The sequence below is a fragment of the Prosopis cineraria genome, unplaced genomic scaffold (assembly GCF_029017545.1).
Source record: "Prosopis cineraria cultivar Desert tree isolate PC_DT_omini unplaced genomic scaffold, ASM2901754v1 PC683, whole genome shotgun sequence".
In the NCBI taxonomy this organism is placed as follows: Eukaryota; Viridiplantae; Streptophyta; class Magnoliopsida; order Fabales; family Fabaceae; genus Prosopis; species Prosopis cineraria.
The window spans coordinates 1-13,289 of NW_026556008.1; the positions used below are offsets into that span (position 1 = coordinate 1).

At 29.6% G+C, this 13,289-nt stretch overlaps 1 protein-coding gene across 1 annotated transcript; it reads left to right on the plus strand.

The window, feature by feature from the left end:
- Positions 1-6,534: 6,534 nt before the first annotated feature.
- On the plus strand, positions 6,535-11,648 carry LOC129298016 (uncharacterized). The gene is made up of 4 exons (XM_054936408.1): positions 6,535-7,012; positions 7,520-8,481; positions 9,016-9,648; positions 11,226-11,648. Exons 1-4 carry the CDS (start codon positions 6,535-6,537, stop codon positions 11,646-11,648), a joined length of 2,496 nt encoding a protein of 831 aa, XP_054792383.1.
- The last annotated feature ends 1,641 nt before the right edge of the window (positions 11,649-13,289 follow it).

Here is a 13,289-nt window from a genome sequence, read left to right on the forward strand (position 1 = left end):
TGTTCTTGTTTAAATTTGGAAAAAGAAAAAAAAAACTCAAGGAAAGCAAAAAAGAAACAACAAGTGAGATCGTCTAGAAAGAGGTAAAACATATTTGTTCTATCATATTTCTTTTGCTCTATAATGGAATGTATATTAGTGTCTCTTTTGAATCTCATACTTATGCATTCTGTACTAATCACACACAAACACACACACACTATACTTAGAGATTATTTTTAATATGAAAATATTAGATATTAAAGCTTATATAATTAATGTACTTTCTGTACTGGAATGCTTAAATTAGTGTGATTTTTCTCTGTACTATTAAGTTTACAAGAAAATGAAGAATTACAACCAAATAAAGAAAGAAAAAATAATCTCAAGGACTATAGAAATAAACAGCCGAAAAGTAATACAAGGAAGATCGATTATGTCTTTTACCAAAATCTAACATGAGAAATGTTAAAAGCTCATAATTACTTTGAAGATCCACAAATTCTTAGCCTTAAATTAATTTTTGATGCCAAGTAATGAATGCTACATATAATCAGTTTAAATCTCATACCTCTAATGCAATTTTTATCGATTTTTTTTCTAACTACTAAATTATTGTCTGTTTGGTTCGGCAGATATTGTGTTCTTTTCCTCTGCTGTGAAGAATATTTTCATTTCTCCATCAATGTTTTGCTCCAAATTTGAAAAGATAAAAAAAGTTAAAAAAAGAAGAAAAAGGAGTTCTCTTTGTTCAACAACATTGAAATCTCTTAAAAAAGGTAACAATATAATTGATCATGTTTCTTTTCATTTTATTCTTATATATTTGTCTTTTTCTATATATGGTTTAATTTGTCTACTAGATTATTTAAAATCGATAATCATGATTTTTTTGCTGCTGTCTTTTTTGTTTGAAAAGAAAAACAACTGCTTTGGTCATCTACTAAAATTTTATTCTTTTTAATCACTTCGTGTCTTATATTTGTCAGGCCTGTATTTTGTATTGATTTTTTTCGTCAATGCTAAACTTCCTTTGTATTTTTGTTTTATAACAGGTTTTCTGTGCTTTTGTTTTTCCGTATGATAGTAAATTTCTTTATCAAACAGCATTAAAATCCCTAAAAAAGGGGTAAGAACACATTTTCATTTTGTTTCTATAATGAAAACCTGGAGTGTGCAATAATCATGATAAAAAAATTTATCTGATTTAAGAAATAAGATATAATTAACTCTTTAAAGTTGGAATATTATGAAGATTTTCTTATACTTATGGTCTATACAATAATATTATCAGAGGAATAAGTTTGTTTGACTAGCTCAAATAAAAAAAGATGAGATGAGATGTGAACAGTATCAAAAAATTCAAACCCTTTTGTTGAAAAAAATAGAAATAATTCTTTTGGACCAAAGGTTATGTTTGGCACACATTATTTAAGTTACCAAGGAATTGATATTTCCTTTATACAACATAAGTAAGCCTTATAAACTTAGGTCAAGAAAAGGTTCCCGGCCCGGCAACATAAAAAAAGAAAAACGGAAAAAGAAAAAGAAAAGAAAAGAAGGTTCCTATCACTGAATAAAAAAATGTATTGCTAGCTTTCTCATGGTTTATAAAACGTTATTTTAACCCCTCCTGATCCAAGATATTTTCATTTTTTTTTCAAAAACAAGTGTTGTTGTATGTATATGTGTTTCTCATGTCTCTTTAATATTAGCCTTATATATTATATTGAAAGGGCGCCTATTTTTTTGAGCGCTCAACTTGTGTGTGTGTGTGTGTATCGATAAGAGGAATTAATATCATCACTTTGATTTCTTCCTTTCCTTTCTTGCATTGTTTCTTACTAAATTTTCAATACTGAAAAAATCATGATTCTACCATCTTGCCAAACACATTTGTAGACCAAAAATCACTTTTCACCAAATATGAAAAGAAGCCTTTCATCAACATAGTTAAAGGCTTAAAAGCAATGTCTCACTTGGGAATCATAATGTTTGTATTTGGCACTAAAATTTGTATCAATTATTCTCTCACGAAAACTAAATTTTGTGCGTTTGTATTTGACAGATTTTGTGGTGTTTGTCTTCTCGTGGGAAGGACTAGTTTATTTTTCATCTTCAATACTTTGTTCTTCTTTAAGCTGGAAAAAGGGGGAAAAACAGAAAGCGAAAAGAGGTAAAACATATATAATCCTATCATATTTCTTTTGCTATATGATTGAATGCATATATTATTGTCACTTTGAATCTTATACTCTTGCGTTTCTGAACTAATTCTACTCTAGTTAATGCTAAAATTGCGTGATCTCTCTTTTTTGCCAGATTCTGTGTTCTTGTATAAACATTGAAATCTCTACAGAAAAAGGTAAGTGTGAATATATTTAATTTTTTGTCCATGTTTTGTCTTATATATATATATATATATATCTGTCATTTGTTATATATATTTAATCAGTTTGAACTTTTATCTTTTGAATGTTAGCTTCTATAGTCATGCGTGAAAAAATTGACCGTGTAGATAGATAATTAATTGCTTTGAACTTCAACAGAAAGACAAAAGATATTTCTTATTATAGATCATTTGATGATCTATTATAATAGGTTTATAGTTAGTATACTAACTATTCACTCCTTAAAAGTGAATTAGTAGTTAGCTGATGATCTACAGTAATACTACATTGAGATTATTGCTATAAATATTGGGTGGCTTGAGCTATGGAATTTTGAGTTCACTTAAGAGACCACCAGAGCTACCTATACTACCATATTCTAGTATTTGGCCTTGGAATATGACTACAATAATACAGAAAATTAGCAATGAAAAAATTCATTTCTATTCAAGGAAAAGTCTGCGACAAACCTATTTTGCTACATATTGTTCAGTTACAAGTTAGGGTGTTGTAATTTTTTTTTGATAGAAAATTGTTTCTACAACAAAATTTCATTGTTTTAGTACTCTGAGAACACTTTTAGTTTCATCCACAATCGTGACACCAAGTTAGGTTCCAGAAATATACAACCTTCAAAAGTTGATCCATGACCATCACTGTTAAATTTCTATTGAGTTTATCCTTATCAATAATATGTCATTGACATAGACCAATAGGTCTTTTAATTTATTGATGGTAATGAGTGATCTTATTTGCCTGTGAAACAAGCATGTGGTGCTTGCTATTTGCAGCCATTGGTAGGGAATCCCAATAGGTGAGGGCGGTGTAAACCATAAGGCAAATGAGGCAATTTGACTTAGGCCTCCAAAAAAATTCTTACACCCCTATTTTATACATATGTAAGTATGTATGCATTGTTATATGTTTAATTGCATGTCAAAGAGAATAAAAAAGTATTGATTATTCTTCCCATTGAAAAGCTCCAATCATTTCCAATATAACATTAGTTATTGAATAGAGTTCATTATCTACATAAAAAAAATAATAGTAAGATCCATAATATTTGTCGAAACGGAACCAACTCTTACGATTGACTAAGTTCCATGATATTTGTCGTAACAAAAATATCACTTGCTGCACACTTTCAACCATGCCCTTATTGTCTCTCCTCTCTCTTCTCTTCAAGTTCTTGCTAAATCATATTTAAGCGCTCAGTTGTATAATAACTAATAAAATATATAAAGGATGATTCTATGTATATCTTTCTCTCTTTGGTCTTTTCATGAGTTGTGACACTTGGAGAGTGATTGACAAGTGAGAATTACTTATCTTCAATTATTCGATCCAATTATGATTCCGTAATTTAAAAATTGAAAGTGATTTTTCACTACAAATTATGTTTTGAGACCACTTTTTTACCCTTCTTAAAAACGTCTCTGTTGATGGTTTATAATTAATTATTATAGATTATTTTAATTTATGACATAAGTATCCTAATAATTATTTAAATATTTTCATTTTAATGACACTATATTTCTACAGAGTCTTAGTCCATGATTTTTTATGTGGAACCAAAACAAATGTCTACAAATAAATCTCAAATTGGCCACACCAATTTTATTTGGATTTTTTTATGTGAAACCTATATAATTTAATATTTGTTTGAAATAATTTTATTTTGCGCAAGGAAACTAGTGTTATCTGATATTCTTTATTTTTTTCCTTAAAAAAATATTTCAGATGATTGCTCCAAATTATGTGGAAGTAAAAACAGTAGTCTAAATCTTGTCCAATCAATGAATATATATATTTTTGGTTTATTAATGAATATTTTCTTTTATGATAGTTAACTATACACAAGTAACATAATTATATTTTTTTCTTTTTTTTTTGAATTAGAAAAGTAAACACTAAATAGTGAAGTTATAATTACAAGTGGGATCAAACTCGTGATCTCCCACTTATATAAGCTTACATGCCACTAGTTTATAAGGCTGCCACTGGCAATATAAATATGTTTTTCATTCATTTATTCTATTCCACTTCTCAGTGAATGATTAATTTATAAGAATTTCTAAAACATAAACAACCAAGCATATATTTAATTAAAGTGTAAATAGGCAAACCTACTATTAAGATAAGTAGAAAAATGAACAAAATAAATGAAACATTAAGGGCATGTTTGGTTTTTGATTTCAAAAACTGTTTTCTATTTTTTTTTCTTGGTTTCAAACTCAGGAATTCTAAATTAAATCCTCAAAGATTTACCATGAAGATAAAATTTGTTGGTAATTTTTTTCTATTTTTAAAATAAAAATTTTTAAAAATCATTGGGATAAGTGTTTTAGATTTAACTTTTTCAAGACTGTTCTCAATTTATTTTTAAAGACAAAAAAATGGAAGCATCTAAAAGTTCTTTTCATTTAATTTTTCTTGTTTTCAAAACACATTACATATGACTATTGGAAAATCAAATATAGTTAGCTTGACCAATTTTTATTATAAACAACCATAATTAATTGTCTCCAACTATCACTATCTTCCTATTTTTTAATTTTAAAACTGTTTTTATATTAATATCACCAAACAAATTTTCATTTTGTTTTGTTTTAAAAAAAATTCTAAAAATTGTTTTACAAAATATTTTTTAAAAACAAAAAAAAGAAACAAAAACCAAATAGGCCCTAAGTAACCATTCAACCTTATAACTATTACCTCTTCTTACTTCCCATCAAATGGTTCCATTGTTTCACAATCTAAGGGTCTTTTGCTTTTTTAGCAATTCTTTTCTTTTTTTTTTTTCCATTTTCTTTTGGATCTCAAGTTACTTTAGCAACTCCTTTATCAGGCTTATAAGCTATCATAATCCAACTTGAAATCATACTAGCCCTATTTTTAGGATAGAAGCTATCTAGCATGACGTTTGTACCATTTTATGATTATATGAGTAACAATATGCTTTTACTCCTACTCTAATTAATCACTGTACCTCCTTAATTTACATGTCTGTCAAATTCCTATATCATTGTAAATTTGGCTTTTACATTCAATTAATAATGTGGCCATGCATTATTTCATAGCTAAATTCTAGATAGTAGGATAGACTAACTATATATCCTCATATCCATGTTAGATGGAGGGCTGCCTTCTTGACCTTGCAAAGGATCAAGTCCCAAATTTGGTGAATCTAGTGAAAAATGAAGTTCAATATTTATGTTGTTTCAATAGTTATGTTGAAAATTTTCATAAAGAAAGGGAAAGGCTGGTTGCAAAGCACAAGGATACCAACATGAAAATTGGAAAAGCCAAAGGTGTTTCAATAATCACGAATGAAGTGCAACAATGGGCAAATGAAGCAAATAGTCTCATTAAAGATAACACTAAAGCAAAGAAGATGTGCTTTTTTGATTTATGTCCTAATTTTTGGTGGCAATATCAAAGAGGCAAGGAATTGGCACAAAACTCTGCAGATTGAAGACCTCCTCGAAAGATGCAATAACGTGAGCATAGTAGCAGGTCGAGCTGATGTTTCAAGCATAAAATACAATATGCCACAAATCTTCCTTGATTTTGAGAGTAGAAAATCAAAGTTTTAAGATCTAATGAAGGCATTAGAAGATGAAAATTGTAATATGGTTGGATTACAAGGCTTAGGAGGAACAGGCAAAACATTGATGGCATTAAAAGTCAGTGAAAATCTTGAAGGATCTCATTTTAGCAAAGTTATCTTTCTTGTTGTGTCTAAGCCTCCTGATTTCAAAACATTCAACGTGAAATTGTGAGACAATTAGATTTGAAATCAAAGGATGAAAAGGAGGAAGAACTCTTAGAGGGAATATGGTCCCAAATCACTAGTATGGAAGAAAAGCTACTTATAATACTAGATGATATGTGGGAAGAGTTTGATCTCAAGAAAAAGTTAGGGATTCCATCTATCTCCCAGCATAAGGATTGCAGTGTACTGATAACTACATGCAACATAAACATTTGTCAAAATATGGGATGCCAAAAGATCATTCAACTAGAGAAGCTAAATGAGGAGGATGCATTAAATCTTTTCCATGCAAATGCTAGTATGAATAATTCCAACATTTCTAAGAAGTTAGTTTGAGATATTGTGAAGCAATGTCGAGGAGTACCAGTTGCAATTGTAGCAATTACAAGAATGTTAAAAAAATTGCCTGCTAATGATTGGAAGGTTGCTTCGATAACCTTGAAGACTTTTATGTCAATGCTTGATACCGATGATGAAAATTTAAAAGATGTTGGTAAATGCTTGAAGTTAAGTTATGACCACTTGAAAAAAGAAAAGGCCAAAGAACTCTTTTTGATATCTTCCATGTTCCCAAAAGATGAAGAAATTCCTATTCAAGTTTTAACTAGAATTGGTATAGGGTTAAGCTCTTTTGGAAAAAATGACAAGTATTATTCAAAAAGAATACTGGAAGTGCATGTTGCTATAGGGGAACTCATAGGTTCTTCTTTGCTGTTGAGTGGTGAAAGAGATCTTGTGAAGATGCATGATTTGGTTCGTGAGGTGGCCTTGTGGATAGGAGACAAAGATATTCAATCAATCACGGATTCGAAAAAGTCTATAAAAGAGAACTTGAGATATTTGCTTTGGAAGAATGATGATTTTCCTAGTGAATTTGATGGAAAAAAATTAGAGTTCCTATTAATCTTTCTAAGTAGTTCAGAGGACTTAGAGGTCTCAGAAACATTCTTTAATGAGATGAGAACGCTTAGAGTTTTCATTTTGGATCATTATAGTTACCCAAGAATTAAAGTTCTATCATTGTAATTTACTTCAATCATTAAAGGATATTCGAACACTCATCTTGAAGAATTTAGAGTTAGGAGACATCTCTATCTTAGGAAACTTGTTGAGTCTTGAGACTTTTGGTTTTATGATTGTTAAATCATTAAATTACCAATAGAATTTTTGAAATTAAAGAAGTTGAGATCATTGTAGGTAGAAGGATGTGAAATTGAAGAGAATAATCCTTTTACAGTGCTTGAAAAATGCTCACAATTAGAAGAGTTAACTTTTATTGGTAATGAATGTGATGCTAAAGAAGAAGATGCAATTTCTTAAAATAGATCTCTTCTTACATTAGATAAATATTGTATATCTTCTGATGATCTTTTAGATTATTTTGAAGATCTTGGTTCCATGTCAAGATACTTTCAAATGGACAAACTAAGTCATTTAGTCTCAGATGCAACATTTAAGAAACTTGTGGAAAGAGCCGAACTTCTTATCTTGGAAGGCGAGGGTGAACAAAGAATATGGAAGAATCTTGTCCCGGATCTTGTTGCAATAGATGAGGGAGGAATATTGAATGATTTGATTGTTCTTCATTTGTGCTCATATCCTCACATGGAGTACTTTGTAAATGCTAATAATCTATCTAGATTTTTTGAGAAATTAGAGATTGTAGAGTTGAAAGATTGTGAGAGATTGAAGAGCATATTTTCTAATGGTAACTTCAACTTATGTCGTCTCAAGTCCATAAGATTGGAAGATTGTCTAATGTTGACATCAATTTTTCAGCCATCCACTACTCAAAGTCTTGAGGAACTGGAAGAATTAACAATTAAAGATTGTAATAAGCTGGAACACATCATAAATGATGAAGATGGTGATAGTAATCAAAAGAGTTACAATGACTTACCGTTGTTCCCAAAATTTAAAAATTTTCAAATTAAAGGGTGCAACAAATTAAGAGTAATATTGCCAATCCTATCTCCTGGAGGCCTTCCATCTCTAGAAAAGATATGTATATGTGAGAGTGAGCAGTTGGAATACATATTTGATAAGTTCCAAGAGGAGGAAGATCCTATTCTCCCCTCACTAAAAGAGATGAAACTTTGTGGAGTACCAAGACTAAGTGGAATTTTTAGAGAATATGAGCAACTCAAGAGTTCATCAATACAAAAGCTATTATCTCCACTTTCAAGACAAAAGTCCAACAGGATACATCAAAGTCCTGCCACGTGTGCTCTCTCTTGGGCTCATGCATGCTGTTTTCCCAATAAATGGAGGCCTGCTAATGAAGAGACCAATCTTGCTGTTTCTAAACATAGACCACTTGACCACACAAACCTAATGGTATGCTACACTTGCCTTATTTCTTTCCTTCAAGTGTCTCATATATATATATATATATATATTGTTCAAGGAATATAAATATAAATTGCCAACTATTTCAAAGAAGAAAATGGCTCACAACTGAACAAAATAAGCTTTGAACGTTGAAAGTATCTACTATATGAATTGCCATTATTTAAAGGTAATTTGATTTTTTTTTAGATGCATGATTGAGTTAACTTGTAATAAGATTTTGCAAGCACATCTTGTTTTAAAAAAAAATTGGTAAAGAAGTAAGGCTAAAAACATCCACAGATATATATATTTGCGTGCTTATGCCTCGTGTATCTAGAAATTTAAAATTAATTGAGTATAATCAAATATATATATATATATATATAACTAACATGCTATATATATATGTAACTGAAAAAATTTGGCATGTATATTTGCCAATTAGATGAAGTGCTATTTTCCTAGATTTCATATCTCCATGCATTACTTAAAAAATTAAATTAAGTTGTTTAATTGTTGAATAACAATGCTGGTTTGTAGGGATTACTTGTATCAAAGAAATGGATTGAAACTGTTGCTACCATTGGGAGACAGCTACTCCATGTTGTTCATATCAAGAAGATGGAACTTGCAGATTTCTCTTTAAATTCAAAATCAACACTGTTCACTTTATCCATGGCTTCAATGATATTATGCGAAGAATTGACAATTAGCAAATGTGATAGATTGAAGCACTTGGTAACCAGTGATGAAGATGATTATAAAGATCAAAAAAAGTGTAGTTCCATTTTTCCAAACTTAAAGAAGCTAGAAATCAGGGAGTGTAATGACATGGAATTTTTATTTTCATCCACAATATCATTAGAAATTAAATATTTAAGGTCTTGGACGATCAGAGATGCTCCTAAACTAACACATGTTGTTGGGAAATACTATCATGAGGATCTTTTAGCAAATCAAAATCAACAAAATGAGCTGTACTTTGATCTCCCTGCTTTGGAGTTCCTTTGCTTTGAAGGTGTACCAAATATGATAAGCATTTGTGTCAAGAATTATTATTTCTTGGTACCGCCATCTCTTCATACTGTTTCTTTGGACAATTGTGGCATCATATCTTTTATTGATTTTATCCTTTGGTCGAGGGAAGAATGCTTGAATTGGGAAATCATAAAGGTATCACTCTTGTTAACTTACTGTTATTTGTTTTGCTTTATGCATCATAAATGACTTTCTTTGGTTAACAAATTAGATCTCTATTATTTTTCCCAATTTTCTGATTTTACTACATGATTAATGGCTTTTTTATTTTTAAAATCTCAATTATTGTCTTAATTTACTTGATATATGTCTCCATTTATTTATTATAATAATTTAGGTTATATAATTAGAGTTGGTAATATGGGCCAACTCACAAGTTATGGGCTGGCTTGCAGCAGATTGTGGGCTTGGTAGAATAAGTTGGTATAACCCACATTCTATGTGGTCTATACGTCCACCAACCCATTTTTACGGACTAACCTACTAGTAAAAAATGCTTTACTATTTTTTAGTGTTTTTTGCAATAAACAATCATATTTTCTTCATAAAAACTAATTATTAAAATAACAATACAACTCCTTCTAAATCCTTAAAGAAACACAGTACAAATTTAAAATACATTAATACAATCCAAAATAAATATATATACTATCAACAAACAAACATAGTAAAAAGTTTAAATTTATAATATTAGAGGCTTTATTAGAAGTTGAAATAACATTAATTTGAGTAGATTTTTTCAAAGCTTCGTTTGCTGACAAAAAAAAGTATTTTCCTGTTTTTCTTCTGGAAAAAGTGGCGGGAAGGGGGTAAAAATATCTACAATTATATGGTCTGCAAGAAAGGTAGAGTCATGTTTGACAATTACGCTCCTTCTCTCTGTTTTGATTTTTTAATCTCTTTCCATATAACATTTAATTTTATAAAATTAGAAGATTTGGACTCCAAAAATAAAATGAATCCCGTACACTTCCATTTTTTTGTGTTATCTCTCATACAAGTTATAACATTAAGTACCATTGTGGGTCGTCAAATTGAAAAAAAAAAATAGTATCTTTTCACGCCGTCTTCAAGAATGACAAAATAATGTTGGCGAAATATCTAAAATATTTATTTTGGATTTTTTTTAAAAAAATGGACGAACAAAAATAACTTGCTCAGAAGAAATGTTAATAAAATCAAGATATGAAAAATTATTTGTATAACATGTTTTGTTTAGAAATTTGAATGTATTGATTTTTGGAAGAAAAAAATAAGTGGGCTAACCCACTAACCCACAAGTTAGCTCATTGCGAGTTCAAGTTATGCAATGTAAGCCAAACCCAACCTGCATTTAAAGAAACTCATTTTTTTCAACCTAACTTGCCTTTTTGACAGGTTGAGCCCAATAACTTAACATATATTACTAGCTCTAATATACTCTTATATAATAATTTACAAGAGCTTTTTTTTTTCAATGACATAATATTCATATGTCTGATTTATTTAGGACTGTTCAAAGTATAGCACGGTGAGAAAAACTATTTTTTAAGATTTTAAGGTTGATGAAGAAAAAGAGAAATATGGCAATTATATTAGTATGACAACAAAAAAGTGAACAAATCAAAATTTGACCAAAATGATGCTTTTTGACAAAATATAACTAATTACTAAACACCAGTTAAGCTTGAAAATGAATTTTGTTTATTGTTTGGTTTCAATTTGTTTGTCAGCAGGAAACAAATGCATACAGAGATGGAGTCACCAACTTACAAGCAGTCCAAGGCCCATTGACTCAATCATTGAAAAATATCAAGGATATGAAACTCCAAAACTGTTCAAAGCTTGTATCATTGTTCACTCTACCGACTGCCTCAACGATTTTGTTAGAAAATTTGACAATCCGAAGTTGTCATCAACTAAAGTACATTGTGGAAGATGAAGACAATGCTCAAGTTTCCACGAATTGCTGCTCCATTTTTCCAACTTTAAAGAAGCTAGAAATTGATGATTGCAAAGGGTTGAGATTTTTATTTCCATCCTCATTATCATTATCTGTGCAACTTAAGAGTCTCAAGTCTTTGACTATCAAGGGTGCTTCTGAGCTAAAATGTGCCATTGGGAAATACAAACATGAGGATCATTTATCCAGTTAAAATCAACATCATGAGATGCACCTTAATCTCCCAGCTTTAGAGTCCCTTTGCTTTCAAGATGTCCCAAAGATGGTAAGCATTTTAGATTAATTGCTTGTCTTGAAATGCTAAGCATTGGCTATACAATAAAATACTACATAGAAAATTAAAAAGAACAATTTAATTTGTTCTTAAAACTGTTACAAAAAAAAGGAAACATTATCAATCAATTATTTAAATTAACATATAAAATTATGTCATTCAGTACCAAATTTATCTTATATTTCTATTTTCTTCCTATCCTAATTTTCTTTTCTTTTCCAAAATAGTATATTTTTGGATGTTACTTATTCATTGATAGATATGATGAATAGAAAAAGAAATTAATGCAGAAATTACATGTGAGTGTATATGTATGAGTATACATTATAATATGAAATTTCCACAAGAATTAAAAGTAAATAGAAAAAAGAAAAGAGATTAAAAGGTAGACCTTAAACTAATAGGTTAAAGTGTATTTTTGATCTTCTAATTTTATATAAGGTTTCAATTTTAGTTTTTTAATTTAAAAAATATATTTTCATATATCTAACCCTAACACCGCTAGTTTTTAATGTTTATTTTTGTGTGTCAATCATTGTTATTTTAGAAAAATTAAACTTAATATGTTAATATTGAGAATATTTTGTCAATATTTAAAAGTTTAATGTATAAATTTTGTTATAATGAAGCTGACAATATTGGGGTTAAAAGACTAAAAAATACTTTATAAAATTAAAAGACAAAAAAGAAACCTTATGTAAAGTTAAATGACTAATGTTCTTTTAAAATAATTTTTATGTGCCGATTTTGTTGATTATTGTTTGCATTGATATGCATATAATTTATGCATTTGTAGGGACTAGATTTATCCACAGATGCAGTTCATCGAGCTTTTCAAGCTACTCAGAGCCTCACAAGGCAATCATTTATCAATATTAAGAAAATGGAACTTGTGAATTGTGCCAACTTAATATCATTATTTGCTCAACATGATGCTTCAATCCTTTCCTTGGAAGAACTGACAATCAAAAGATGTCATCAACTAAAATGCATTGTAGCAGATGAGGGAGGTCCTACAGCTCATATGAATCACAAATCCATCTTTCCAATGTTAAAAAAACTAAACAGTTCAGAATGCTATGCAATGGAATATTTATTTCCAGCACCTGCTTTTAGATCCCACATGCATTTGGAGTATCTTAGAATCGATGATGCTCCTAAGTTGGAATATTTGCTGGGAAGAAGCTCTTATGATAACAATTTATCTCATCAGAATCAGAATATCTAAACTTGCATTGATTTCCCTGCTCTCAAAACACTATGGATATATAATGTGCCAAAACTTGTTAACTTGTGTCCTGAAAACTTTTGTTTGAGAGGGTTATCTCTGGAGTTCATTACACTGGATATTGATATTTCTTCTATGTTTAGCATCAGATCTTTTAATGATTTTATAGTTTGTGATCATGCAACACAACAGGACTCCACAACCACTAAGGTACCACTCTGTTTTACCTTCTCTCCTAGTCTTATTAGTAATTATTTTGAGCAATCTTAGTAGATGTTATTTGATAATTTTTGAGTCATGACTTCATATTACAAATTAAAATTGAAAAAGAT